Source organism: Syngnathus typhle, linkage group LG8 (genome assembly GCF_033458585.1).
Source record: "Syngnathus typhle isolate RoL2023-S1 ecotype Sweden linkage group LG8, RoL_Styp_1.0, whole genome shotgun sequence".
Taxonomy (NCBI): domain Eukaryota; kingdom Metazoa; phylum Chordata; class Actinopteri; order Syngnathiformes; family Syngnathidae; genus Syngnathus; species Syngnathus typhle.
Window position 1 is genome coordinate 14,604,164 of NC_083745.1, and position 27,513 is coordinate 14,631,676.

General features: G+C 49.1%; 1 protein-coding gene across 4 annotated transcripts; it reads left to right on the forward strand.

The window, feature by feature from the left end:
- Nucleotides 1–3,586: 3,586 nt before the first annotated feature.
- Nucleotides 3,587–13,001, forward strand: LOC133158635 (cytochrome P450 26C1). Of its 4 annotated transcripts, none has more exons than XM_061285952.1 (8): nucleotides 3,587–3,707; nucleotides 4,576–4,896; nucleotides 5,035–5,259; nucleotides 6,539–6,814; nucleotides 7,156–7,311; nucleotides 7,448–7,495; nucleotides 7,569–7,859; nucleotides 8,472–13,001. In XM_061285952.1, the coding sequence occupies exons 2-8, from the start codon at nucleotides 4,666–4,668 to the stop codon at nucleotides 8,817–8,819; spliced, it is 1,575 nt and encodes a 524-aa protein (XP_061141936.1). In that variant the 5' UTR covers nucleotides 3,587–3,707; nucleotides 4,576–4,665; the 3' UTR covers nucleotides 8,820–13,001. The 4 variants fall into 4 exon arrangements, with proteins under 4 accessions (XP_061141936.1, XP_061141935.1, XP_061141934.1 ...); XM_061285951.1 differs by lacking the exon at nucleotides 3,587–3,707 and adding an exon at nucleotides 3,796–4,005; XM_061285950.1 differs by lacking the exon at nucleotides 3,587–3,707 and having other exon boundaries at nucleotides 3,796–4,896.
- The last annotated feature ends 14,512 nt before the right edge of the window (nucleotides 13,002–27,513 follow it).

Below are 27,513 nucleotides of genomic sequence, written 5' to 3' on the forward strand. Positions count from 1 at the left end.
GTCTGATAGTATTTAGTAGGGGTGTAACGATACATCGATAGACATCGATTACCGTTTTTTTCCGTGTATAGTGCGCAAAATTTTACCAATTTATTGTCCTAAAATCTGGGGTGCGCATTATACATGGGTACAAAAAAAAAAAAAAAAAAAATTTTTTTTTTTAATTTTTTTTTTTTTTTTTTTTTTTTTTTTAAGTCCCAATGATCGTCACACACGCAGGGAGGCAATGGGTCCCATTTTTATAGTCTTTGGTATGGTCTTAACTAGGCTGGATGTAATTTTTTTTGTTGGCGTTGATTTCTCCGACTGCCCGTAAACGCACCACCGCGCTTCGTGCGCGCACGGGACAGCAAACGAGCAGGTGATCGAGCAAGCGTCTGATACGAGAGCATTGCGGTCGCATGGAGCGTGTTTGAAGTGAACAGCAGAGAAGAAAGGCAAAGTGTTGTGAAATAAAATGCACAGAACGGATGCGCAAGACACGTCAGCTATATAAAGAGCGAGAGTTGTTTTCTTCCTATTAGTTTCAATTCACAGTTTAATTAGCAGTTTCAATCAGCAAATAACAAAATGCGTATTACAGGTAATATTTTATTTCACAACACTTTGCCTTGTTCCTTTGGTCTCTGCTGTTCATCCTAAAACACAAAGGCGCTCTTTAAGCAATGCGACAGTGAGCGCCCGGCGCGCTGCGGTTGCGCGACCGCACCAAATTAAGCTCCCTGCGCAGTGCGCACTGAGGTCCACTTAAATTTTAGAAAGTACATCAGGACTTTAAAAATATCTTCTAAATTTCAGCGACGGCTCTGTCACACTAATCGACCAGCCCGGTGCAGTTGGGCGGTCGGCGGCGCGCTACGGTTGAGCGTTCTCTCGCACGCTTTCTCTCTCGCTCTCTCTCGCTCTCGCACACACGCAAACCGGATATCATACGGAGGCCGCCATTACAGATGCGCAGAACGGATGAGCAAGACACGTCAGCTATATAAAGAGCGAGAGTTCAGTTCTCTACCTAAATCCGTATTACAGGTAATATTTTATTTCACAACACTTTGCCTTGTTCCTTTCTTCTCTGCTGTTCACTTCAAACACGCTCCATGCGCACGGAGCGCGGTGGTGCGTTTATGGGCAGTCGGAGAAATCAACGCCAACAAAAAAAATTACATCCAGCCTAGTTAAGACCATACCAAAGACTATAAAAATGGGACCCATTGCCTCCCTGCGTGTGTGACGATCATTGGGACTTAAAAAAAAAAAAAAAAAAAAAAAAAATTAAATTTTTTTTTAAAAAAAATTCATAAAAATTGGGTGCGTATTATACATGGGTACAAGCTTTTTTCCAGCATCAGCATGCCATTTTTAGGGGTGCGTACTATACATGGGGGCGCACTATACACGGAAAAAAACGGTAATCGATATAATGCTCTACGATTTATTGGCATCAATGCTAAACGTAAACATCGATTTATATCGCCGTGTTTGACCTCGGACATTAGACGCGACTTTATTTTGAAATCCAGTTCATTGTTGCTTGCTTCCTTTTTCCGGGAGCAGTGCGCCCGGCGTTGTTGTGTTGTGAGCAGAGCAGGCACGTGAAAGGGGAGTCGACAACTAGTACACGGCTCCTGGGCTGGTGCTATGGCTAGTGTCTAAAAAGACGAGGAAATTTGCTCCCCTTTAGGCTTCAAGTCATTCGTTTGGAAGCACTTTGGATTCCAAAGAAAAGATGGCTCAACCGACAAGACACGTGCAGTTTGTAAATCCTGCCATGCGGTGATCAAATATTCAGGGAGCACAAATCTCGCCGCACATTTAAAGAAAAAACACGACATCAAAGTTCAGTGTTAAAATAAGCACTTTGTATACTGCAATACTCTTGTAATTTCCTAAATAAAGAGTTTGCAGTACCTTGTTGATTTTGCGTATGAATTGTTATAAATCAGGATATTGTTCTATATTTTTTATTTAAAAAAAAAGAAATCGATCGTAGAGCACTATATCGCGATATATCGCGAATGAATCGCAGCAGGCTTTAAGATATCGGCAAATATCGTATCCTAGTTCTTTGTATCGATATTATATCGTATCGTGACAAAACCCGCGATCTACACCCCTAGTATTTAGACCTGACAAAAAGTTTGTAAGTAGAGGTACTACTGTAGAAACCTCTGCTGGTCACATAAGGTATTACATCTTACCACATATCACAACTGGCCGTCGCGCGAGTCTTATCGGGCGACTCGAGTGAGTTTGTGTTAGAATAGGCCTCTTTGGCATATGTGATTAGCTAGGTAGCTTGAGCTATGACGTTATATCGCTGTAACCCTTATCTTGCTTCATTAGCTTTCTCTTCTCTATGACACTATTTGCACATATGTAGAAGTTGCTCTCAGTTAAGACTACAAGATCACACATTATCACACAGGCTAGGCAGAGGTCTCTCCTTGCGGCCCAGAGCAGTATAAGACCAGGAACCTTGGCGGTGGGAGTTAGACCTTCTTCTGCATCTCGCAGAAAAGGCTCCACAGCTGTGCATCGATTATTCTGGCATACATTAAATAGTTAAACTGTGAAGGCGGCCTCTTGGTAATTACTGTTAGCATAGTGAGCATTAAAGATAAAGAACTGGGAACGAACCTAGCATTTGCGGCCACTTAAAGCGTTGCTTTGCCTGAAGCACTTTCGGGCGGGGCGGGCGTGGCGGACGAGCACCTCGCCTGGTGGACCCCGTTGCCATTGGGTTGCCACCGCCTGCTTGCCTCTCCGGCCGCCACGTTCGCACTTGCATGCGCCCGACGCCAGTGATGTGCAAAGCGCCCCCGCTGGCAGGAGGTGAATCTATTCGGACCGAGGGAATGACGTTTCTGGGTTTGGAGCCACCAAACTGGAGCGCTCCAGGACGAGACGTGTAACTTTCGCAGGATGGCACTCAAGTCAAAGCAAAAAGTGCGGCACAGCGCAAGGAGCAGCGCAACCCATTTGTCTGGGACATTTCCATTAAGTATTAAAAATAAATAAATCGGTGCTACTTTTCCTCATGAGAAAAGATGACGTGGCTTCCTTTCATTTCAACTTTTGTGTTCGCATGATGAATTCAATGGAAATGTCAAGGCGAGGTCGTGTGTGTGTGCTCGACACTGCCTGCGTGGATCATTCTGTGTCTACATTTCAACACTTTCTACTCAGACACATGCGTATAGCTGACAGGTCAAAGGTCACCCTCTGATCTGTTTGTGTGATGTCAACCAGGTGCGCTTGAGTCCATCCTCTGAGACCTCAAACTGGTACTTGGAAGGAGAGAGAGAGAGAGAGAGAGAGAGAGAGAGAGAGAGAGAGAGAGAGAGAGAGAGAGAGAGAGAGAGAGAGAGAGAGAGAGAGAGAGAGAGAGAGAGAGCGAGAGAGAGAGAGAGAGAATGCACATTTTTATCCGGTAAATGCTAATCAACTGAAGTGTTTTCTGACTTCCGACCGCGGCATCATAATGATGACGTGCTAGGATCCCAATAATGCCGTCCGTCAACTGAGCAACTATTTGATTCCTGTCTGTTCTGCTCTCTCTCTTTTCCTCACGCCGTTGGCTGGCCGCTGCGCGTGCACACCGCCTGCTTAACATAACGCCATTGACGTCACTGCGAAGGTGGGTCGGCAATAAAAAGGGGCACCTTCCGTCACTTCGCTTCAACTTCACACTCGACTTCAGCAAGCAGGTGAGTGCTCACACTCGCACGCACGCTCATACGCATGGGCGCTCAGCCACGGTGGTGGGGGTCTGACACCCGCGATCGGGATGTGCTTGTGCGGGGACCGACAAGACAGCGCAGGCCGGCCGGAAAGTGTTTGGAATAATTGACGGCGGGGCGTCGCGCATCCATCCCCTTCCTGCGTGCGAGCCCGCGCGCGCACATGTCGTCTTGCCGCCTGGCGGCCGCCGCAGGGAAGCCGATGAGCTCCAACTTGCTTTCTCTTTCCTGCAAGTCACAATGGACGCATCGTCGAACCTGTTAGGTATCTACTGCTGCGATTGCCTCTGCTGCCCATGCACCTTCGACTGAAAACGCGCGGGCGTGTACTTTGCACTGCCCAAAACGCCTCGTTTTGGCTGTCGGCCTGCGCAGATGACAAAAAAAGCTTTTCTGCTTTTCTTCGAGATACACTGAATAAATCATTGCGATTTGGTTCGTGTCTACAGTATAGCGAGACGGAAACGCGTCAACAACGGAACTAGTCGGTCGCTGGTTGACTTTGAATTTCTTTTTTGGGGGGGGGGGGCGTATTATATATCAAAAAAATCCGCGTTCAACTTCTTACATACTGAAAAAAACGCTTTTAATTTTTTGGGCGTTACATTTTTATGTTGCATTTAAAGGACGTAGAAAGTCTCTAAAATGCACACGCGCGCGCACGCGGTCACACACAATTCTGTGGTAGCGAAGATGGAGTCAAGAATGGAGGAATGATTCCAAACGCACCGCATTTTTTGGTCACTACAACATACAGTATAGTCAAACTGAGAACAAAAAAGAAAAAAATCCACAGTGTCAGATCTTTACGGTTGGTTGCCATGCGTGCGCGCAGGCGCGTGGGAACTCCCGACCGGCTCAAAGGAGAAGAGAGAGAAGAGACGAGCGGTGTGGTGCGTGTGCGTGCGTACGCGCGCGCGCGCGGATGCTTTCCCGTGCGCGTGGTGGCATGTTCCGGAATTGGCACTTGGCTGACGTGCAGGCGGTGACGGGCGCCCTAACGTGGCTACTGTGCGCGCTGCTGACGCTGGCGCTGACTCGCCTACTGTGGAGTTTCCGATGGAGGCTGACCAGGGACCCAAGAAACCCGCTGCCCCTGCCCCAAGGCTCCATGGGCTGGCCTCTGGTCGGGGAGACCCTGCACTGGCTCGTCGAGGTGAGTGTGCGTGCATGCGTATTTGGGGTAGCCCCGAGATGTTTGCAAGTTGGGAAGTCTGCCATTTTTACAGAAACCAAGAAAAGCAGAAGTCGCTAATTTGGGGAAAAGTCTGACGGGCGGCCTGTCCTCATGCAGGGCTCCGACTTCCACGTGTGTCGCAGGCGGCGTCACGGCAACGTGTTCAAGACGCACCTCCTGGGCAAGCCCGTCATCCGGGTGACGGGCGCAGAAAACATCCGCAAAATCTTGATGGGCGAGCACAGCCTGGTGCACACGCAATGGCCGCGAAGCACGCGCATCATCCTGGGACCTAACACGCTCGTCAACTCCACCGGCGACGCCCACAAGAGTAAGAGGAAGGTACGTGTACAGCCGCTTTGCCATGGGGGAGGGCATTCGCAAGCTCAGCTCAAGTCACATCACGTGCATCACGACTTGGCTTCAGCAAGTCGTCCCAATCAATTTGTGACCTCACAGGTCCAATGGCTTGGCCCAGTCGCCTCAGGCGTATACCCTGAGGGGGACCCCTTGCAACGTGTTAGCAAATCGAGACCTCAAGCATCCAGATGACCCAAATGTCACCAACAGGTTGTGTGACATCAGTAAGGGAGGCAGCGAGTGACACTTGTGCCTATGTGTGCAACCTGCTACTGACGGTGGAGACCCCCAAGGTCACGTCTTGTGACTAGGGGTGTAACGATTCATCGATGTGTATCGATATCGATGAGCGATACACATCGATTCATCGATATAATGCTCTACGATTTATTGGCATCGATGCTAAACGTAAACATCGATTTATATCGCCGTGTTTGACCTCGGACATTTGACGCGACTTTATTTTGAAATCCAGTTCATTGTTGCTTGCTTCCTCTTTCCGGGAGCAGTGCGCGGCGAGTTGCGAGCAGAGCAGGCACGTGAAAGGGGAGCCGACAACTACGCGGCTCCTGGGCTGGTGCTATGGCTAGTGTCCAAGAAGACGAGGAAATTCGCTCCCCTTTGGGCTTCAAGTCATTCGTTTGGAAGCACTTTGGATTCCAAAGAAAAGATGGCTCAACGGACAATTAAAATTATTGTAAATAAATAGTTCAGTAATGCACTTTAAAGTTAATGGTATTAAAAAAAATGAAAGAATATTCATTTTTCTTTACTTACTTATATGAGAAAAAAGATAGGAATTTGATAAAGTTCAGTGTTAAAATAAGCACTTTGTATACTACAATACTCTTGTAATTTCCTAAATAAAGAGTTTGCAGTACCTTGTTGATTTTGCGCATGAATTGTTATAAATCAGGATATTGTTCTATATTTTTTATTTAAAAAAAAATATAAAATAAAAATAGCGATCGTGGAGCACTATATCGTGATGTATCGTGAATGAATCACAGCAGGCTTTAAGATATCGGCAAATATCGTATCGTGGTTCTTTGTATCGATATGATATCGTATCGTGACAAAACCCGCGATTTACACCCCTACTTGTGACCTATGTCTTCTTGCACGTTTGACTCTGCAGTCTGCGACCGGCTGGCTCAGGGCTCAAAACTCTTCTCAATTGCCTCAGAAGCATGAAAGGAACCGGATCCAATCCTTTCCTCACCCCGTTAAGGCGCCACCATGACTCGGTGTCCATGTCCAGGTGCTGGCTAAGGTGTTCAGCAGAGGCGCTCTGGAGTCCTACTTGCCGCGCCTGCAGGTGCTGGTGCGCCGCCAAGTGGGCGAGTGGTGTGCGCGGCCTGATGCTGTGGACGTGTATGCCGCCGCCAAGTCATTGACCTTCCGCATCGCTGTGCGTGTCCTGCTGGGTCTGCAGCTGGATGAGGAGCAAGTTCTCTACCTGGGCGCCGTCTTTGAGCAGCTGATGGACAATCTCTTCTCGCTCCCTGTGGACGTGCCGCTCAGCGGCCTTCGAAAGGTCCGCCGCTCGCAACATGCATGCCTGAGTCTCCTCCCTCCTTTCCAAAGTGAATGCTTTTTCTGACGATCAACAGGACTGAGTTGGAGTTAAATCAAGCGAACATCGATTTAACAAGGCACCTGGGCGAGGGGTTGATTTATATGACAGTTTCAAGTACTTTTCCTTCCCAGACAGATGATTGTTTTGTCCTTTTTTCGTGGCCTAAACGTCACGCGCAGCTGCCCACTCGAGCTACCATCTTCGTGTGCTCGGGTTTGGCTTCTTCCTTCCTCCCGAGTTCCCTTCAAGCGTGTCCAGCCTTGACTTGCGCACCTCACCGGTCTTCTTGTTCTTCGCAGGGGATCAAAGCCCGAGAGATTTTACACGCCCACATGGAGGATATCATCGCTGAGAAGATGGAGCAGCAACAGCCCCGCGAACATCTGGACGCCTTTGACTTCATGTTGGCCAGTGCCAAGGAGCACGGCCACAACCTCAGTATTCAGGAGCTCAAGGTACGGGTGTCACGTTTGCACTAGTGTTTTGCTATAAGACGCCGCCGTGTGGCTGGCGTGAGCACTGCAGCGAGTGCACATGGCGGCTGAGAGCTTCTTAAGAATTGTTTGTACGACTTGAATGGTGACTTAACAGCCTGCAACCTCAGATCCTTCGGTGAGGGCCTTCTCTAGAAATGAAGATGTAAGAGCCTTCAATACAAAGATAGAAGCAGTGGAGGAAGTTTTTCAATGTCGCAAACTGGCTGACCTTGCAGGAAACTGCGGTAGAGCTGATCTTCGCCGCTCATTATACCACGGCCAGCGCGTCGACGTCCCTCCTGTTGCAGCTCCTCAGCCACCCGACGGCCGTGCGACGCCTGCAAGCCGAGCTGGAATCTGAAGGCCTCACAAGCCTCACAGACGTTGGGGGATGTCCTCGGGCTAACTTGAGCCTGGACAAGCTGAGCCGACTGCGCTACTTAGATTGTGTCATCAAAGAGGTTCTTCGCTTCCTGCCGCCAGTTTCCGGAGGGTACCGGACCGCCCTGCGGACTTTTGAGTTGGACGTAAGTAAGCTTCCAGCTCCCCATGACAGCAAAACTACACAGTGAACCTAAGTTTGCCAGCAGCCACGTGTTGGTATGCCGATTGCCGCCTTCGCCTCGTCCTTAATTGCCCCCAACTGACACAGGAGGTTTTGTGAAGATGAAAACAATTTCATAGGAAGACTATTGTGGTCTATTGGTGCTGCACTTTCTCAAACATCACTGCGTCTGTTCACTCAAGCTTACCTCTGAAAGCTTGAAGCCACGAGGCCTGAGAATTACGCTGGGGGGTAGAAAAAGCTGCAGGGTCAAAAGCACAAGTTCCCTCACACGTGTGCAATGACTTTGTTTCTGCGGCCGTCGTGTTACTTTTTCATCAGAATTGGCCGCTCCTCTGCAATTGTTGAATCGGCCGGGCGCGGATATGCGTTGGGATGCGCCGTGCTCTTTCAGACCGCAGGTTTTATCATGCAATGCAGATATCATGCAAAATCATTACGATGCGTTTTTTTGTTTCCTTTTTGCGCGTCTTTTGGCACATTCACTGCAGCTGTAACAAGGCGCTAACTAAAGTCAAAGGTTAAACATTCCTAACCAGTCACACGGGTTCTGCGTACGTCTTTGTAATCTCAGGGCTACCAGGTCCCCAAAGGCTGGAGCATCATGTACAGCATCAGGGACACGCACGAGACCGCCGGCGTCTTCCAAGCTCCGGAACTCTTTGATCCGGATCGCTTTGGGCCGGACCGCGAGGAGAACCGCTTGTCCCGCTTCAGCTACGTGCCCTTTGGCGGTGGTGTGCGCAGCTGCGTGGGCAAAGAGCTGGCCCAGATGGTCCTCAAGACGCTGGCTGTGGAGCTGGTGGCCACGTGCAAGTGGACCCTGGCCACCCGGGACTTGCCCAAAATGCAGACCGTGCCCATTGTGCACCCCGTCGACGGGCTACACGTGCGCTTCACACAAAACCAGCGGCTTGGTTAGAAAAGACGGGATGGCGCTCGATCGGTCCTCCCACGCTCGTGTCGGTGGCCGAGTTCCACTTTTACACTTGGGCCTTCTCAGACTCTGAAGACTCTCGCGCGGAACACATTCAAAAGCTGAGGCCGACATGCGGCGCCACCTGATACAGACGCAGTCGTTCCTGCTAAAACACAACGGAACCCGATGAAGATCTAGCTCAGGGGTGGGCAAACTTTTTGACTCGCGGGCCGAACTGGGTTCCATATTTGGACCGGAGGGCCGAACCAGGAGCAGATGGACGTAGTGTTTGTGTGAAGTAATATAAGCGACCTGTAAAGGTCATTGCATAAAAGATTTTGGCCTTTAGTAGGTAGTAAAGCATGGATATTCCAAACAAGTTTTTTGAAAACAAATGCATTTATTAACAGCAGTAAAAAAAAAAAAAACACTAAAAAACTGCTATCAGTGATTCTCATAAAATACGACACTGTTATTATGAATAACAGTCTCCATCACTTCAGTGCCTGCAGGTCAGACTAATGAAAGATGTTTATCTTATGAGATCACATCAAACGGCAAACATTCTGACCAAATATATCATCTTGAAGAATCGGTGAAAGCATACATCCAAATAAAGTAATCAAAACGGCAACACGGTGAGGGGTATCTGAAAATCAGAGCAGAGTTTTAACTCGCAAACACCTGGTAACAGAGGTGAGGAAACGGGAAACACTTCCTTAAAATAAGCCTTAAGAACTTTACAGGTTAAGATTAGTCGCAAACAGGTGGTGCATCAATGTCCTTGAGCATCCTGCATTGTTTTAAAATGAGAATCGTCGTGAGTTTCAATGTGTACAAATCATATTCAAAATGCATTTTTTTTCAACAAACTTGAGAGCCTCCCCTTCATTTTCAGTGGGAACAGTGTTGTTGGTCTCCCTTTTTTGCTAGTGCGTCATAGTCTGGAGTAAAATTTGTTGTGGCAATTCTTAGGAGAGATCCGAGGTGTTGGTCCGTTTACCTTGATCTGTGACGGGTTGATGTTGATGTGGCTGAACGTCACCTCGCGTACGTCGAGCCAAATTGGCCACTCTTTTTAAACACTCGGCACTGTGTCCACCTTGCTTTTCCTTGGGCGACTCATTCTAATAGAAGGATTCCAGGGGAAGGTTTGTGGGTGGCTTTAGCGTAAAACTGTATCTGAAAGCTCAGCGCGCGAATTACAAGAATTCTGTCGTCACAGCCCACGCTCTAAATTCGGGACTGAGACAAATAGAGCGCGAGTGCGCCATGTCCGTACTACTGAGCACGTACACGCACTTGTGAGTGTGCACCGAGCTTTCTGACACGGCTTCCGATAGTAAATGCGTAGGCGAGCGGTTCCCCATCTACTGGGGAAACGCAGTCATTGCAGGCAAAATGACCAAAAAAATGATTAATAATACAATTTATTCAGGGTTCGCGGGCCGGATTAAATGGTCCCGTGGGCCGGATGTGGCCCGCGGGCCGTAGTTTGCCCACCCCTGATCTAGCTGGTACTGACATTAACTTCCACTTTGGAGTGCGGCATAACGCAGAGCGATGGCGCCATCAGCTGGCCGGCCCGGCACTGGCACACGCATACACGCGCGGTCACGCACGCAGGCGCGGACACACAGGCACACACTTTAGTGTCCCATAAAGCAAGCTGTGAGGAACATTGCGCTCTCGCACAACGTTGTTGCAGTGTGGCGGCTGCTATGCCATATGTTGTCCTTGAGTTGCGTTCATTGATCGTACCGTGTTGCTTGTACACATAAAGTTGTGTTAAAAAATGCCAACTTGGTGAATCACATCAAATGAAAATGAATGGAAGTTTTTACCTTCAACTTGTCTGTCCACGGTGGTGACTTTGCTTCAGTGAACCCTCAGTTCAGAAAGGAAGAATTGCTTGTCAATGCTCTATGTCTGATGTCTCCTGTCTCACTTGTCAGTGTAGTGTATTTTTATTCTGGTATCATGCAATGTTTATCTCACTAGTAAGCCTAAGTGTGACCGGGTCATGTTCGGGTCAGGTTCGTGTGGGATTGTTTGGGGCTTGGTCCAGGAAGGTAGACTCGTTGGCGCCAGACACATCTGGCTTCCATTAACAACTGCTAAGATACACACGATGTAGAGATGGGGAGGCAACTGCGGGGTCATAGGTCAGCCAACACCCCCATCTGCGCGCTCCCGCGTGGAGGGAAGCGCAAGAGTATAAGGTTTAGGACGAGAGTAGAAAAAGGGACTCGACATCTTGGCTAGGGCGCGAGACACTTCTCTCTGACATCGGTTGAATAAAATCTTTCCCCAATCAGCCATGTGTGACTGAAGTTTTCCTTCCCCAAGCCAGCCACTTTTTCACCATCTTGTTTGGAAGACCAGCTGACCATCGAAGAGAATTCACCACAATTTTGGCGTCACGAACAGTTCTCTTGTCCTTCGGGGAGCCCTCGCCCGCCTGGGTGCGAGCATTGAGCGTCCGGCCGGCAGGCTGAGGTTGAGGTGAGAAGCTTCCACTCACAGTATCGCAATGTGCTCGTGCCTGGTGTGGGGGGGGGATGGAGTGGCTCCTAAGCGGGACAGTTAACGGGCCTGGTGTGCCAGTGGCTGGCAAAAAGGGGGGGGGGATTTGTCTCCCCTAGCTGGATGTCGACGAGATGTGGATTTTGAAAGGGGGGAGTAGCCCCAATAGAAAAATGAAAATGTTCAATAAAAATAGAAAAAGGAAAAAAAGGCAAATAAAAATGGGGATAAAAAATAGCTTAAGACTTAATGGGGAATGTGCACAACAGTGTGAGTGACATGTCTGGTGTGAATAATGGATGAGAAAGAAAATGCTCCGAGAGAGGGCACGTGTAACAGGACAGGATGTCTGGGACATCGCTGATCGGCTGTCACGAGAGAAGAATAATAGAAAGTCCCATAAAACGTGGACTTTATTTTGGCGACAGATCCGATGGAGGATGGAAATTTTAGCTGTGTGATTGAGGCGAAAACACAGGTACGATTGAACACTGTGTGCGACAAGAGACGGGCACCGCCAAGCCACCGGAGGCACAATTCCCGGGGTCGTGCTGGGACGTTGAGATCACACCCAATGTGGTCGTTGAGAGGTCCGGTGGGGGCATTTGTCTCTATATATAGGTCGCACGAAAAAGGGAGGCTTGCTGCAGACCGCAATTGGCAAAGCGGAGGAGTGCGCAGCCTTGGCATCCGTAACTGTGTGAACGAATGTGGGAAAATTACCGGCTGGGTCTGGGACCAGGGTGCCGAAAAGAATGATGCGCGCAGACCACGTTATTTGAGCACTGATCAGATTAGGAGTTTGTGCGGGTTGCGAGGTTCCCCCGGCTGACAGCTGGTGCGTTAGCCTCTTAGAGAGATACTCTTCGGGCAACTTACCGGGGCGAACTGGTGCGCTGCGGTCGTACCCAAGTCGTCACGGTCCGATTCCGATTGGCGAGGCGCACTGTAATAGCACACACTCCTGTCAAAGTCTGATGAAATTTACGGCTTGCGGCAGACCGCAATTGGCAGAGCGGAGGAGTGCGCAGCCGATAGAAATTGGAAAACGTAGAAAAAGAGGCCTCAGGGGGGTTAATTTTGGTATACCATGTAAGAAAAGTAATTTGTGTGCACACTGAAGTTAAAAATCTGCAGTATAAGGGGCAATGCAAAGCGCTCTTAGGGGAAACAAAGACAAGAAGTGCAAAGGGCATGTTTGTAGGTAAGAAGACACAGAATGACCAAACCGCATGGAAGCGGTTAGTGAGAAGCTACATGAGAGATGGATTCGAATCCCTTTGTCTGTGTTCTATGTTTGTGCGTAATGTCTGTAAAGTTTCTGTCAGTTGTCGTCGTTCGTCTGAGCTGTGTGCGCGCTTGGTGTATGGGGTGCGCGTGCGTGCGGATGCGTGTGCGTGTGTGAGCTCTGCGTGCGCGCTGTGTGTATTGAGCGGGCGTGCGTGCGCGCGGATGGGTGTGTGCATGTGCAGTTCTGTGCGCGCTCGGTGTGTGTGCGTTTATGTGCACACGCATGGGGGAAGGAAGACGGCATGCATCAGAGAATGTTCAAGAAAGGAGGGGGCCCTGGGTGCTCCAAGGCGCGGAACGGTGCTATATCGGCAAAGGTGGGGGCCGGCGAGACGCGCGGGCCTGGCCAGACCGTGGCGTCAACATTGATACGCTGACCCCCCCCCCCCTTGTCCGGGGGCGCTGTGCCGAGGAGCCCGCAAAGGCGAGGCTGGGTCCCCCCGGTAGAGGTCAATGTCGATGAGAACTGAGACAAGACGAGGCGAGATCAAATGTTGATGAGCAAAGGGTGCATGATCAACAGCGAACGTGCATGATTGAAACTGAAACATCACTGGCACTAATGTTTAACAGTTTGCAAATAGGCAAGAGAGAGACATGCTTGCAATACTCATTGAAATAATAATGTAAATGTACCTGTGTGTCTTAAGAAAAGAGTTGGGCCGTGGCAGCAGTGATTTATGGCAGGACGCCACACATTCGGCCCAAGACCGATAGGTGGAGGGAGAAAGTGAAGAAAAGGGGGGGGTTCGCCCGTAAATTAAGAGGGAGCCTGTTGAGGGCGGCCAGCGCCCCTAGTCCATCTGACAACTAATGAGAAAGTGAGTGATTACGTTAACTTGAACAAGATTGACCAAACAAATATGAGACGGTGGACGCGCACATCTCCTCCCAGAGGACAAAGAGACACGGACAGAACTCCCAGGTCGTCTGAGGAAAAGCTTCGTGGAGCGCTGCCCCCAAATTCTTCACTAATTTACGTCAGGACGCCACAAATGCGGCCAGAGACAGATAGAAAGAGGGAGTGAGAGAAGAAAGGGGGGCTAACTCGTAAATAATGAGGAGATATTGGGAGTAATCTATTGGTCCTTTCTTTAACACCCTTTAAATCATTTCCTGGAGTAGAACACGAGAGATTTAGAGGTTCAACAGAAAGAAAGTTAAAAGACAATAACATTTTTGATTTGAACAATTGCAGGCTAACAGGAGCATGAGAGAGGACAGCTGAGAAGCGGGATCCACTTTGATCGGGGAGATTGGAAATTCACAGCACCATATTCTAAGTCGCATTTTTGAGCAAGCATGACACGCGTGAGAGATCAAGACATAGATCAGGGCTAGTTGTGGAACGCAGACCTCTGAGTTAATTTTGAATAATGATACTGAAGACACAATGTACTGTCCCATTAAATTGGAACTATAGACAAAACGTAGCTCGACAATAGGATGAGTTGCAGGACTTACAATAAAAAGACGACATTGCTGTTACTAGGAGAATTCGACTTTTGGTAAACAAACGTTACTAGTGAATGGAGGGCAGCAGCTACATTTGGAGATAGTCTTACAAGTTTGATGTCCCAGTCTGTCACTCTCAGTGCCAGGATCCCTGAAAACTCGATCCCGAGACTCCGCCTGCAGCCGTGGACGACTACAAAACGGTGCCTGGCTTTGAGGCACCTTTGACCTTTGGCAAGGACAAAGAAAGACTGTTGTTGTGCTTGGAGGGGGCAAGTACACTCCGGAGAAAAGACGACATCCTCGGGGACGAGAAAAGACAGTGAGAAGTGGAGGAACTCACAATGTTGAAGAAAAAATGGACATTTGAACAATGGACTCATTCGAGAGTGATGGATGGGTTGGCTCTGAAGCAACAACAAAAGAACACCATCTTGAGAGGGTGAGGTGCGGCAAAAGATATGGACTTGAAATGTCCAACGGCCAAATCGCACTCCGTGCTGTGGCGGTGCTAAAACTTTGTGGGGCTTGGGTTAAAGTGGAAAGGAGCTTCCTTGTGCACTGGGTTTGACAGAACTGAGGGGATTTGATAAAAAATTGAATAATGCGTAGAGCTACAGAGAGAAGCATCATGGTCAGAGATTGAACAGATTTGAATAAAACAAATAGGCTAAAACGGTGAGAAACAAGAGCGAGATCTGATGTTTTGGCTCACCAGACATAAGAAGTAGAAATCGAGTTAGATAAATTTTAGAACGGGACATCTAGACTAAAGTGGATTCAGTCAAGAGGAAGCTAGGACGCTCGATGTACCTACTCAATACGATAGAAGTTTGTTGCGCCATAGTGGAGGTTGGGTAGTCAGAAAGTTGGATCCGTTAAATTTTTGACTTTCACACATTCATGCATAGGAGTCGCACAAGGCCACAGGTAACAAGATAATGACTGAGATAGGACTCAATTTCAACTGCACCCACATGGCAATGTAGAAGCAGGAGAGCGGAGTAAGGGATTATATGATAAACAGTCCGCTGTAGGGTTACCAATAGGAGATTCTGTCAAAAGAACTACTAAGAGGTGGAGGCGAAGATAATAGGAGGACATAGATATTCGAAGGGTTGATAAGGGCAAACTCCATTGTCAAAGATGGGATTAGAGCAAGTTGGAATTTGCCATTTTAACAGGAATTGACAGCGAGGGAGATTGAGGATAGAAGATCTGGACAGCAATGACGTAAATTACATTAAAAACTGCTCATTCGAGGGAGAAGGCTCGGCGCTCCCTGTGTGGAGCTGCAGCTTTGCAGAAGGGGGGCAGACCGCGCGAGTGAGTGGATGAAAGGAGTGGTGATAGGCGACCACTTAAGGAAGTAGGGAGAGGTGTTGGATGGTGTGACAGGCAGAAGTTTTAGGAAGAAGAAGAAAGAAAAAAAAAAAAAAGGGGGGGAGTGAGACTCGCCAAGAGGGGCAATAAAGAGAAGCAGACTGAGAAACAGTTTTGAGCAAGACAACGGGAAAAAAGGGGGAGAGCCAAATGATGACGTAAAAAGCCAGAGAGAATAGTCTGACCCATCTTTATTGAATTTAATTAAGATAAGTAATAGAGATCGAGTTTGTAGGACCAATCTGAGGTTATGGAGGCTCCCTCAAAACGCGGGTCCCACGGTTAGTCCCTCAGATAGACATATATGACAATTTGCGATGAATCTGATGGGCGAGTTTATGGAAAATTGAATTGGAGATTTTACAATAGGTCATGTTGACGAGTATGTCCGAATGTGAAGAGTCACTATTAGGAGTCAATATTTGCCTGCACACTAACATACTAACTTTGCTTGGTTTGAGGGGAGAGCTGAGTGATGGAGACGGATGAGTGTGTCTGTGAGTGTGTGGACGGTGAGTGCGCATGTGATCATCTACGGCTGTGTGTGGGCAGTATGATTGGCCAGAGAGGTCTGAAGTTGGGGTGATGTGTTTGCCATTGAGGATAAAATTCCTCTCACCTGAAGGGGTGGTACAGATCGGAGGGACTGGAACTGGTAAGTGATGAGCTCTGACCGGAACCATGGTTCAATGATCAATCAGGGGCACCATCAACAACAAAACGGTTCGATGGAGAAGGCCCGTTTCAGTGATATGGTCAGACAAGACAGAACTAGTATTGAACATCAAGACTTTGGACGATTTGACGTGTGACGACTTTGAGGTCACCCGACGGGGTGACGGACTAGGTGGACAGTGACCAAATGTTTGACGCTTGAGCTTGCTTGCGACATGAGCGAGCTCTACTTTGTTTTTCTGTTTGACTTGATTTTTTGCAGCAGCAACGGCCACCAGCCAAGGAGCGGATTGCGCGTTGTTTGGGTAACTTGTTTTCGTTCTTGCAGGTTGTCGATTGCGTTCGTGGAACGTTTGTGTTGAATTTACAAGAATATGTTAACCCTTGCCCTTTTGGTTTTTATAATGAACTTGTTGATTACATGGTCTTCAGGACAGGATCCCCGAGCGCCAGGATTCACTTTATGACTGTTTTTGTTTTGATACTTGATGTCTGTTTTTGTGTGTACAAATGTCCGCTGTCAGCAGGGCTATAAGCTCACTGACAGGAGTGCGCTGATTTTTGTGTGTGTTGCCGAGTGTGTGGTGGACAGTCAAGTTTCAGAGACTTGGGGTGACGGTCCCGGGGCCCAGATTGGAGCTAGAGGTTCCGCGGGCCTGGCTACAATGAGTGTGGTGATGAGAGGGGACGCTTTGCAGGTTCCTTTTGATACGTAATGACACATTGGGTGAATGTGTCAAAAGGGGGGAGTGGTAAAACAGAAAGGGGGTGAGTAGGTTTCAATTTGTAATTGTGATATACAAAGTTTTTTTTCCAAATTCACTTGTTTTTAAGCTTTAACAGGACACGCCAGAATTCAACTAGCAGTGATGGAAGGAGCAGAAGAAGCATCTTGAAAGAAAGCTGTTTAGAAAGTTAACGGGAGACAACAGCCTGGAATGGAAGCGAAGCGTGGTAACAATTTAGTGACAATAAGGTTTAAGGTTTTTCAATGACAAAGTGCGAAGGACAAATCATACAGTGATTTGGGAATGGACAGTGGCACAATACACAACGAAAGTTTGGAAAGTTATTGAATGTCGGAGGAAGACGGGGCCAGAGACAAGGAATGGGGAAATTTCTGAACGCGTGACTGCATTAAAGCTGCTATTACAGGGCAAATGTTTAATTATACATTTTAGGACGAGTAGTTTGCATAACGAATACGGAAAGGATGTGAGTGGCTGTACCGTTTTGGAAAGATTACGTGAGCGTTGTTTCAGAATGATGACTGGTTTGAACAGTGAGGTGGCTCAAACATAAGGCACTGATACATAAAGGTACAGATCTGGGAAACTACAGTATTGTGAGGGGTACCGGTTTGAGAATGCTACACATCTTTAGACTGAAGAAGGAATTTGGGGGTGACAAATAGTATTTGGACGGGAAAAAGAGCGGTTGAAGTGACATGACTGACGGGACTTCAGAAAGATGACAGTGTGATTGAGACAGGGACATCTGCGACAGGAAAGGCTACCAGGAACAGGTAGAATTTACATTGTGACTGGGGGGGATCTAGCAACGCTGTCGGCACGACGAGAAATGAGGGGAATGAGTCCTGGAGTGTTTGCTTGTTTGTTTGTTTGTTTGTTTGTTTGTTTGTTTGTTTCAGGGACCGCGTGGGCCTCTGGAAACGAGGGGTAGGTGTCGGGAGCCCTCGGGCGTTCTGATGAGATTTCGATGAGACGATTGACACAGCTTTTTCCTCGTTGCCCCATCACCGCCAAAGTATTATTTGGGGGGCTGGAAACACTGCAGCTATCGGGTTGTGTTGCCCCGCCAGCGGTGGCCGTCGGGGCCGGAAGGACGTCCGGCCTGGGCTGCGGCCTTTGCCATTATAACTTCACATGTTTGCACTGTTAACGTCACTTGATACAGACAGTAGGTTTAGCTTGTCATAGGTCGCCTGGCTGCTGACCGGGGCCTTGCACGGGATTCAACAGCCATAAGCAACAGGAGGACATTGAACGTACAGCCGGCCCGGGACAGTGCCGTCTACTACTAGTGCTATTTCCCACTGACGGCTCAGTGGACTGGATTTCATATCTGCACGCACTTGTGCATGCAAGGGGGGCAGCGCAACGACGGGTTTAATGTTCTTGCATGCTTTGACGATTCGTTTTTATATACCTCACTGTGTTACCTCGTTGTTTTTTGCCATGTTATTTACTTTATTATGTGACCTCATTTGCTTACCCCGTGGCATGTTTACGATACAACATTGCATGTTGAGCGATTTGTATTTGAGGGTCATGGTTCTGCTTGTTGCTGTGTTTGGGGCTCATGCTACGCTTTGTGAAATGTGGTGTGTGCCGGAGCTCCCTTGCTATTAAATAATGGTATGTCCTCGCCTTTTCACTAGACATCTCTCTTAAAGCTAAACAGAAAAAGGCCCTAATTAATGTCACTGCAGTGGCTGCCGGAGCTCCCTTCACCTGACTCTCGCCAGGATAGAGGCGCCTCCGGGGGTGTAGAATGGGCCTCCCTCTTTTTCCTCGTCATTAGATTGGCGGGGTTTTTTCGACGGCGGTCCGGCAACATTTTGGGGCTTCTAACGGGCCACAGCAAACTTTTCCTCTCCAAATTGATGGCGTTGGTGATATATTACCGAAGGGGGGTGTGCGGACGGCGTCAATCAGTTAATGGGGTTGGGGGATTCGATCTTGGTCAAATGTGGTTCCTGAGAGGCCTCAGATTGCTGTCAGGGAGGAATTTGCTATTAAATTAGGTTGAGCTTTCCTAGTTAATGTAACCTTAAGTAGCATGCCTTGGGCATGATTTAGGATGAGACAAATAGGTCCAAATTGTAGACGAAAACCATAAAATGGTTGGGGGAAGGTTTTTGGATGTACCGATGTCTTTTCGTGTCGAGTTGTTGCCGGGGCAAATCTAGATATAGTCGGACTTGCCTCCACGCACAGTTTGGGTTCCGGTACAAGCCCTCTCGAGAGGGGCTGGACTCTCTTCCACTCTGGAGTTGCCCCACTGTGAGAGACGTCGAGCAGGTGTGGGTATACTTATTGCCCCCCAGCTGGGCGCCTGCACATTGGGGTTCACCCCGGTGAACGAGAGGGTAGCCTCACTCCGCCTTCGGGTGGGGGGACGGGTCCTGACTGTTGTTTGTGTCTATGCACCAAACGACAGCTCAGAGTACCCACCCTTCTTGGAGTCCCTGGAGGAAGTGCTGGAGAGCGCTCTTTCTGGGGACTCCATCGTTCTACTGGGTGACTTCAATGCTCACGTGGGCAATGACAGTGAGACCTGGAAGGGCGTGATTGGGAGGAACGGCCCCCCCGATCTAAACCCGACCAGTGTTCTATTATTGGACTTCTGTGCTCGACACGGATTTTCTATAATGAACACCATGTTCAAACATAAGGGTGTCCATGTGTGCACTTGGCACCAGGACACCCTAGGCAGCAGTTCGATGATCGACTTTGTCGTCGTGTCATCGGATTTGCGGCCGCATGTTTTGGACACTCGGGCGAAGAGAGGGGCGGAGCTGTCAATTGATCACCACCTGGTGGTGGGTTGGCTCCGATGGTGGGGGAAGATGCAGGTCCGACCTGGCAGACCCAAACGCTCTGTGAGGGTCTGCTGGGAATGACTGGCCCCTGTCAGGAAGAGCTTCAACTCCCACCTCCGGCAGAGCCGTCCGCACCGCCGCGGGGCCCCGACGGGCGGCCTCGGCTGAGATGATCCGCGGGAAGGGCCCGCTGCGCGTCCAAAGACGCCTCCGCGCCCGCCACCCGACACCGCGACACCGCCTTCACCGACGGCCGGCGACTGCGCTCGCCGGGGAACGCGCGCCGGAGCCACCAAGCGCCCCCCGCGACCCACACCGGGTGGCCTGCGGGAAGGGGGCAGGGCGGGGCGGGCTTTCGCCCGACACCCGGCGCAGACCCCGCGACCCACCGCCCGCCCGGGAAGCCAACGAGAAAGCACCGGCGCCTGACCGACGCACGCCTGGACCCCCACCGAACTAACAGCGCGCACGAAACCGCCTGATCCGACGGGGCGAGCGACAGGGCGGCCGCTCCCCCAGCCGCGGACGCGCCCAGCCCCGCTTCGCACCCCAGCCCGACCGACCCAGCCCTTAGAGCCAATCCTTGTAAAGCAGCCCTCAGTGTCATGTACTGATATTGTACTGTGGGCCTACGTGATGACGTAGTGAAAGAGTGACGTTCAGGAAAAAATGAATATGCAGACAGAGCGGCAAGTTGATGGCCCTCTGTTTCATGAATAAAAGTGATTAAAGACATCGGTTCGGGTCCTGATTAAATTCAGAGTGCATCACCTAATAAAGGTATAAGGTGAGCACACAACACTCAGGACAATGTTTTGCGGCCCCCTGCCTGAAATAAAATCTTTGTGTTAATGCGGCCCGCGCATTCTTTCTCACATGCATCTGGGGGTTTTATGTTTTTAACACCTGTGGGCTCCCGTAGCTCAGGCTCGTGACAACAGAATTAGCGATTGGAATGGTCATCTGACCAAGATGGCGGCCGCATTTCTCGCCGCGCAGCACCCCCAGCGGGGTATACCCTTTTATTATGTCTATGATTGCGAACGCGCGACAATGTGACCGGATGCGGAAGCGCCGAAAAACACAGAAACTGAAACGCGACAGTGACATCAAGTAGAACTAAATAATATTACAAAAGCCCCAAACATGTCTTGTTCAAAGCCTGCAGTGAAGAGAAAGGTTGGTGATGAGCACAGACAATTTCAGGAGAAGTGGGAAGTGCAATATTTCTTTGTTGAGCGCAGGGGCATCCCGACGTGTTTTATTTGCACAGAGAAAGTTGCAGTGCACAAAGAATACAACTTGAGACGTCATTACACAACTAGACATGCTGAGGAGTATGAGAAATACCTCCCTTAAGCCAAATGTGGCTCGGCTATGCAAGAGGAAGCGCTGCCAGGTCTCTAGCAGTAAGAAGTAGGCAGAAGAAGCCATGTTCATAACAGTTTATGTTCAATGTTCCATTCATGTTCAGAAAGTTACAGATTAAAGAGCTTTTAATACAGACATTTGAATCTGAATAATAATTACATTTCTCTAGTCAGCAACTATATTTGGTTTATTCAGTCTTCTATATCTGCTGAATTATTATTGTTATCATTTTATTTCTTACTGATTTATTTTTTTCTTATGAGTTGTTAATTTATTTAAATTTTCTAAGACAAAAAAGGATGAATAAACAAAGACATTTGATAACACTGGAATGTTTTTGTAAGAGCTTTTCTTGTGAAAAACCTGCTGCGGCCCAGCCTCACCCAGAATCTACGTCCAGCGGCCCCCGGGTAAATTGAGTTTGAGACCCCTGCTTTAGTATCTACTAAAAGTAAAAACCTTTTATGCAATGACCTTTACATGTCATTTATATTACTTCACACAAACACTACATCCATCTGCTCCTGGATCGGCCCCCCGGTCAAAATTTAGAACCCAATTCGGCCCGCAAGTCAAAAAGTTTGGCCACCCTTGCCGTAAGGTCATTGGTGCCTGTCGTGGCGGCAATCCTCGAACCCGCTGGTGGACACCGGCGGTAAGGGATGCCGTCAAGCTGAAGAAGGAGTCCTATCGGGCCGTTTTGGCCTGCGGGACTCCGGAGGCAGCTGACAGGTACCGGATGGCCAAGCGGAACGCGGCTTCTGCGGTTTCTGAGGCAAAAACCCGGATGTGGGAGGAGTTTGGCGAGGCCATGGAGAATGACTTCCGGATGGCTTCGAGGAAATTCTGGTCTACCATCCGACGTCTCAGGAGGGGGAAGCAGTGCAACGTCAACACTGTTTACAGTGGGGATGGCGTGCTCCTGACCTCGACTCGGGACGTCGTGTGTCGGTGGGGAGAATACTTCGAAGACCTCCTCAATTCCACCGACACGCCTTCCATTGTGGAAGCAGGGCCTGGGGACTCTGAGGCAGACTCTCCAATCTCTGGGGTCGAAGTCACTGAGGTAGTTAAAAAACTCTGCTGATGAGATGAGATCCGCCCGGAGTTCTTAAGGGCTCTGAATGTTGTGGGGCTGTCATGGCTGACACGCCTCTACAACATTGCGTGTACATCGGGGACAGTGCCTCTGGATTGGCAGACTGGGATGGTGGTTCCCCTCTTTAAGAAAGGAGACCGGAGGGTGTGTTCCAATTACAGGGGAATTACACTTCTCAGCCTCCCTGGTAAGGTCTATTCAGGGGTGCTGGAGAGGAGGGACCGTCGGGAGGTCGAACCTCGGATTCAGGAGGAACAGTGTGGCTTTCGTCCTGGCAGTGGAACAGTGGACCAGCTCTTCACCCTCAGCAGGATCCTCGAGGGTGCATGGGAGTTCCCCCACATGTCCACATGTGTTTTGTGGACTTGGAGAAGGTGTTCGACCGTGTCCCTCTGGAGATTCTGTGGGGGGTGCTTCGGGAGTACGGAGTACCGAGCCAACTGATAAGGGCGGTTCGGTCCCTGTATCACCGATGCCAGAGTTTGGTCCGCATTTCAGGTAGTAAGTCGGATTCGTTCCCAGTGAGGGTTGGACTCCGCCAAGGCTGCCCTTTGTCACTGATTCTGTTCATAATTTTTATGGACAGAATTTCTAGGCGCAGGCGTTGAGGGGGTCCGGTTTGGGGACCTGAGCATCGCGTCTCTGCTTTTTGCAGACGACGCGATGCTGTTGGCTTCTTCAGGCCGTGATCTCCAGCTCTCACTGGAGCGGTTCGCAGCCGAGTGTGAAGCGGTCGGGATGAGGGTCAGCACCTCCAAAACCGAGTCCATGGTCCTCGATCGAAAAAGGGTGGAATACCCTCTCCGGATCGAGGAGTTTAAGTATCTTGGGGTCTTGTTCACGAGTGACGGGAGGATGGAGCGCGGGATCGACAGGCGGATCGGTGCAACGTCGACAGTAATCCGGACTCTGTACCGGTCCGTCGTGGTAAAGAGAGAGCTGAGCCAAAAGGCGAAACTCTCAATTTACCGGTCGATTTACGCTCCTACCCTCACCTATGGTCACGAGCTATGGGTCATGACCGAAAGAACGAGATCCCGGATACAAGCGGCCAAAATGATTTTTTTCCGCAGGATGTCCGGGCTCTCCCTTAGAGATAGGGTGAGAAGCTCGGTCATCTGGGAGAGACTGGGAGTAGAGTCGCTACTCCTCCACGTTGAGAGGAGCCAGATGAGGTGGCTCGGGCATTTCATCAGGATGCCTCCTGGATGCCTCCTTGGAGAGGTGTTCCGTGCATGTCCCACCGATAGGAGACCCCGGGGACGACCCAGGACGCGCTGGAGAGACTATGTCTCTCAGCTGGCCTGGGAACGCCTTGGGATCCCCCGGGATGAACTGGATGAGGTGGCTGGGGAGAGGGAAGTCTGGGAGTCCCTCCTGAAGCTGCTGTCCCCGCAACCCGACCCCGGATAAGCGGATGGATGGAAACAACCCATACACATCAAACAATACAACTACACCCCCCCAAAATTATTATATATCTACCGTTTTTTTTCCGTGTATAGTGCGCCCCCATGTATAGTACGCACCCCTAAAAATGGCATGCTGATGCTGGAAAAAAGCTTGTACCCATGTATAATACGCACCCAATTTTTATGAATTTTTTTTAAAAAAAAATTTAATTTTTTTTTTTTTTTTTTTAAGTCCCAATGATCGTCACACACGCAGGGAGGCAATGGGTCCCATTTTTATAGTCTTTGGTATGGTCTTAACTAGGCTGGATGTAATTTTTTTGTTGGCGTTGATTTCTCCGACTGCCCGTAAACGCACCACCGCGCTCCGTGCGCATGGAGCGTGTTTGAAGTGAACAGCAGAGAAGAAAGGAACAAGGCAAAGTGTTGTGAAATAAAATATTACCTGTAATACGGATTTAGGTAGAGAACTGAACTCTCGCTCTTTATATAGCTGACGTGTCTTGCTCATCCGTTCTGCGCATCTGTAATGGCGGCCTCCGTATGATATCCGGTTTGCGTGTGTGCGAGAGCGAGAGAGAGCGAGAGAGAGAGCGTGCGAGAGAACGCTCAACCGTAGCGCGCCGCCGACCGCCCAACTGCACCGGGCTGGTCGATTATTGTGACAGAGCCGTCGCTGAAATTTAGAAGATATTTTTAAAGTCCTGATGTACTTTCTAAAATTTAAGTGGACCTCACTGCGCACTGCGCAGGGAGCTTAATTTGGTGCGGTCGCGCAACCGCAGCGCGCCGGGCGCTCACTGTCGCATTGCTTAAAGAGCGCCTTTGTGTTTTAGGATGAACAGCAGAGACCAAAGGAACAAGGCAAAGTGTTGTGAAATAAAATATTACCTGTAATACGCATTTTGTTATTTGCTGATTGAAACTGCTAATTAAACTGTGAATTGAAACTAATAGGAAGAAAACAACTCTCGCTCTTTATATAGCTGACGTGTCTTGCGCATCCGTTCTGTGCATTTTATTTCACAACACTTTGCCTTTCTTCTCTGCTGTTCACTTCAAACACGCTCCATGCGACCGCAATGCTCTCGTATCAGACGCTTGCTCGATCACCTGCTCGTTTGCTGTCCCGTGCGCGCACGAAGCGCGGTGGTGCGTTTACGGGCAGTCGGAGAAATCAACGCCAACAAAAAAAATTACATCCAGCCTAGTTAAGACCATACCAAAGACTATAAAAATGGGACCCATTGCCTCCCTGCGTGTGTGACAACACATAATGCGCACCCCAGATTTTAGGACAATAAATTAGTTAAATTTTGCGCACTATACACGGAAAAAAACGGTAACACATTTCTTTCTATAATACAACACTTAAACACTGATCCGTTGGCACCAGTCTCCCGGTCGTGAACAGGAAGTTGCGTCACTGACGCGTTCGTGAACGGGAAATTACGTCACTGACTCCCAAAATCCCTCCTCCATCTAACGCTCGCTGGCGCTGCTGATGGTCGTTCGCGAAGATTCACGAGTGAGTGACAGACAGCATTGCCTGTATGCTATTGCAAACCGACACAATTTATGCCGACATTGATGTTTTAATTTTGTATCTGTTGGATTGTAATTGATGGTGTGAGTGATTCACTCACTGAGTGATTCGTTCACTCACAGATTCGTTCGTTGGTGAACGGGAAATGCAATTCACGACTCGTTCGTGAAGGGGAAGTTACGTCATTTCCTTCTTCGTTTTGTTTTACGGCGAGGTGGCACCAGCTTCAATGGGCATTACCGACACCTACTGGTTGAAGTTGTATGGCGGCTGTGGCTCAGGCAGTAGAGTGGGTCGTTTAATAACCGGAGGGTTGGCAGTTCGATCCCAGCTCTGTCACAGTCACATGTCGTTGTGTCCTTGGGCAAGACACTTCACACACCTTGCCTCCAGGTCGCCATTGTAAATGAGAAAGTGTTCTCAATTTGCTTACCTGGTAAAACGTTGAAAAAAAAAAAGAAAAAAAGAAAAAAAAAGAACGAATCACTTTAGGAAGTGATTCTTTCATTCCCGTTCACTGAAATGAGTCGTTCTTTTTGAACGGATCGTTCACTCACTTTCCAACACTAGACCAGATCAACCATCCATTACCTGTACCGCTTGTCCCCCCCACGGGTGTCGCAGGCGTGCTGGAGCCTGTCCCAGCAGTCATCGGGCAGTAGGTGGGGGACACCCTGAACTGGTTGATAGCCAATCGCAAGGCACACAGAGACGAACAACCATTCGCACTCGCACTCTGCTCCATATATGTGATCAAACGCTTAAACGAGGCGATTTGCGGCAACAAAATGTCTCCCAACAATGGTGGGCGACGTATGCAGTCATGCCAGTAGGGGGCGCAATTATGCCACACGAGTTGAGAAATCTTGTCTGTTTTTTGTTGTTGCAAACTTTATGTAGCAGAAACACAGCATACAAACGTTCAAGTTTTGTTTTGTTGGATGAACATATAAAACAGATCAAGGCACACATTCGAAAAAGCAACACAAAACTTCAAATATATAATAAATATATTCAAATATAGTTACAATTTGGTTGAAGGACACACCAAACATCTTTTCCAAAAATAACAATGAACGCCAACTTTTCTTGTTGGAAACGAGCAAAAACACGGCCATACAAACAGACAAAAAATAGAAGTGGAGATGAATTAGAAATCTTGTCTGAGTTTGACTTGGACGTGAACGACGTGAGACTCAAGCCCGCACTGTGTCCGCTGCGTGTCCACGGCGTTCGAAGGCGTAACAACAAAGTCATCCATTGGCTATTCGGCGTGTTCAAATGACCCTTCTCATGTTGGGACGCCGCTGAGGTCAGACGCCCCACTCCTTTCAAGGAGGCCATGATGCGAAGGTTCAGCCTGTTGGTCAATCCTCCGATGGTCTGAAGTTGTTTTATCTTCATTTTTATCACTCACTTAACTTTTACAGTTGTCTCACCATGCCGGTGACCTCGTCGAGGCCGCGGTTGTTGTGAGGCAACGATGAAAATCTCGACTTTACACCCCAGCCCGATTGCACCAAAACGGTGGGTGTGAGAAAGCCCAACATAAGTGAAAACGGGACGAAGGGTGAATGAGTGAATTTGCGTACGTTTGTTGACCTGAAGTGAACCCTCTTTGCAGCCGGGGACGCACACTATGTGAATTGTACTGCAGTTTGCGTCTCTGTTGGTATTGCGCCCGACTGCTTGCCTGCCTGCCTGTGTGTCTCCAAAATCAACAAGTGTCAGGACAACTTGAGCAAAATGGCCTCATCCACCACCATTGATTCTGTTTTTATTATCATGCGGGTTGAGAATTCACAAACTGTTCTTTCTTTCTGTATGTATTGAATCAAGAACGTCCTTTGAGTTAACACGAGTGCAACGTCGGGACTGTGGTTTCTTAACATTCACAATGGGACACGTAGCAGGTGAGGAAATAATGTCTCACCCGTGCAGCTGAAATATTTTACATGCAGTTAATTCCTGTGTGAGGTTTGCATGTTCTCCCAGTGTCTGCGTGGGTTTCCACCAGGCCTTTCACTTTCCTCCCACATGCCAAAACATGCATGCTAGGCCGATTGAGCATTCCAAAATTACCCGTAGGTTTGATTGTGAGACTGCGAGTGACAGAAATGGAAAAATGTTACTCGAACGGCTTCCACTACTGCGCTCTCGTCGTTCGACTTGCGCACTTCTGCTGCACTAGTGTACGCCACTGAGGCAGGAGAGTTGGCCGGCAGCTAGCACAAGCTGTCTTTGGCGCAAGCTATCTGGACGCCATCTTGCTCATGGAGCGAACTGACATGGGACACGCCTCGTCCAAAGCCAGCACCGACCCTCATTGGCCCGCCGGCCCGCCCGCTCCGTCGCGATTGGCCGGTGCGGGAAGC

Coding starts and splice junctions, on each gene's coding strand:
- LOC133158635 (XM_061285952.1), top strand. CDS start 4,666: ATGCTTTCCCGTGCGCGTGGTGGCATGTTCCGGAATTGGCACTTGGCT. Junction 6,815..7,155: donor CGCTCAGCGGCCTTCGAAAG/GTCCGCCGCTCG, acceptor TGTTCTTCGCAG/GGGATCAAAGCCCGAGAGAT. Junction 7,496..7,568: donor CCTTCTCTAGAAATGAAGAT/GTAAGAGCCTTC, acceptor CTGACCTTGCAG/GAAACTGCGGTAGAGCTGAT.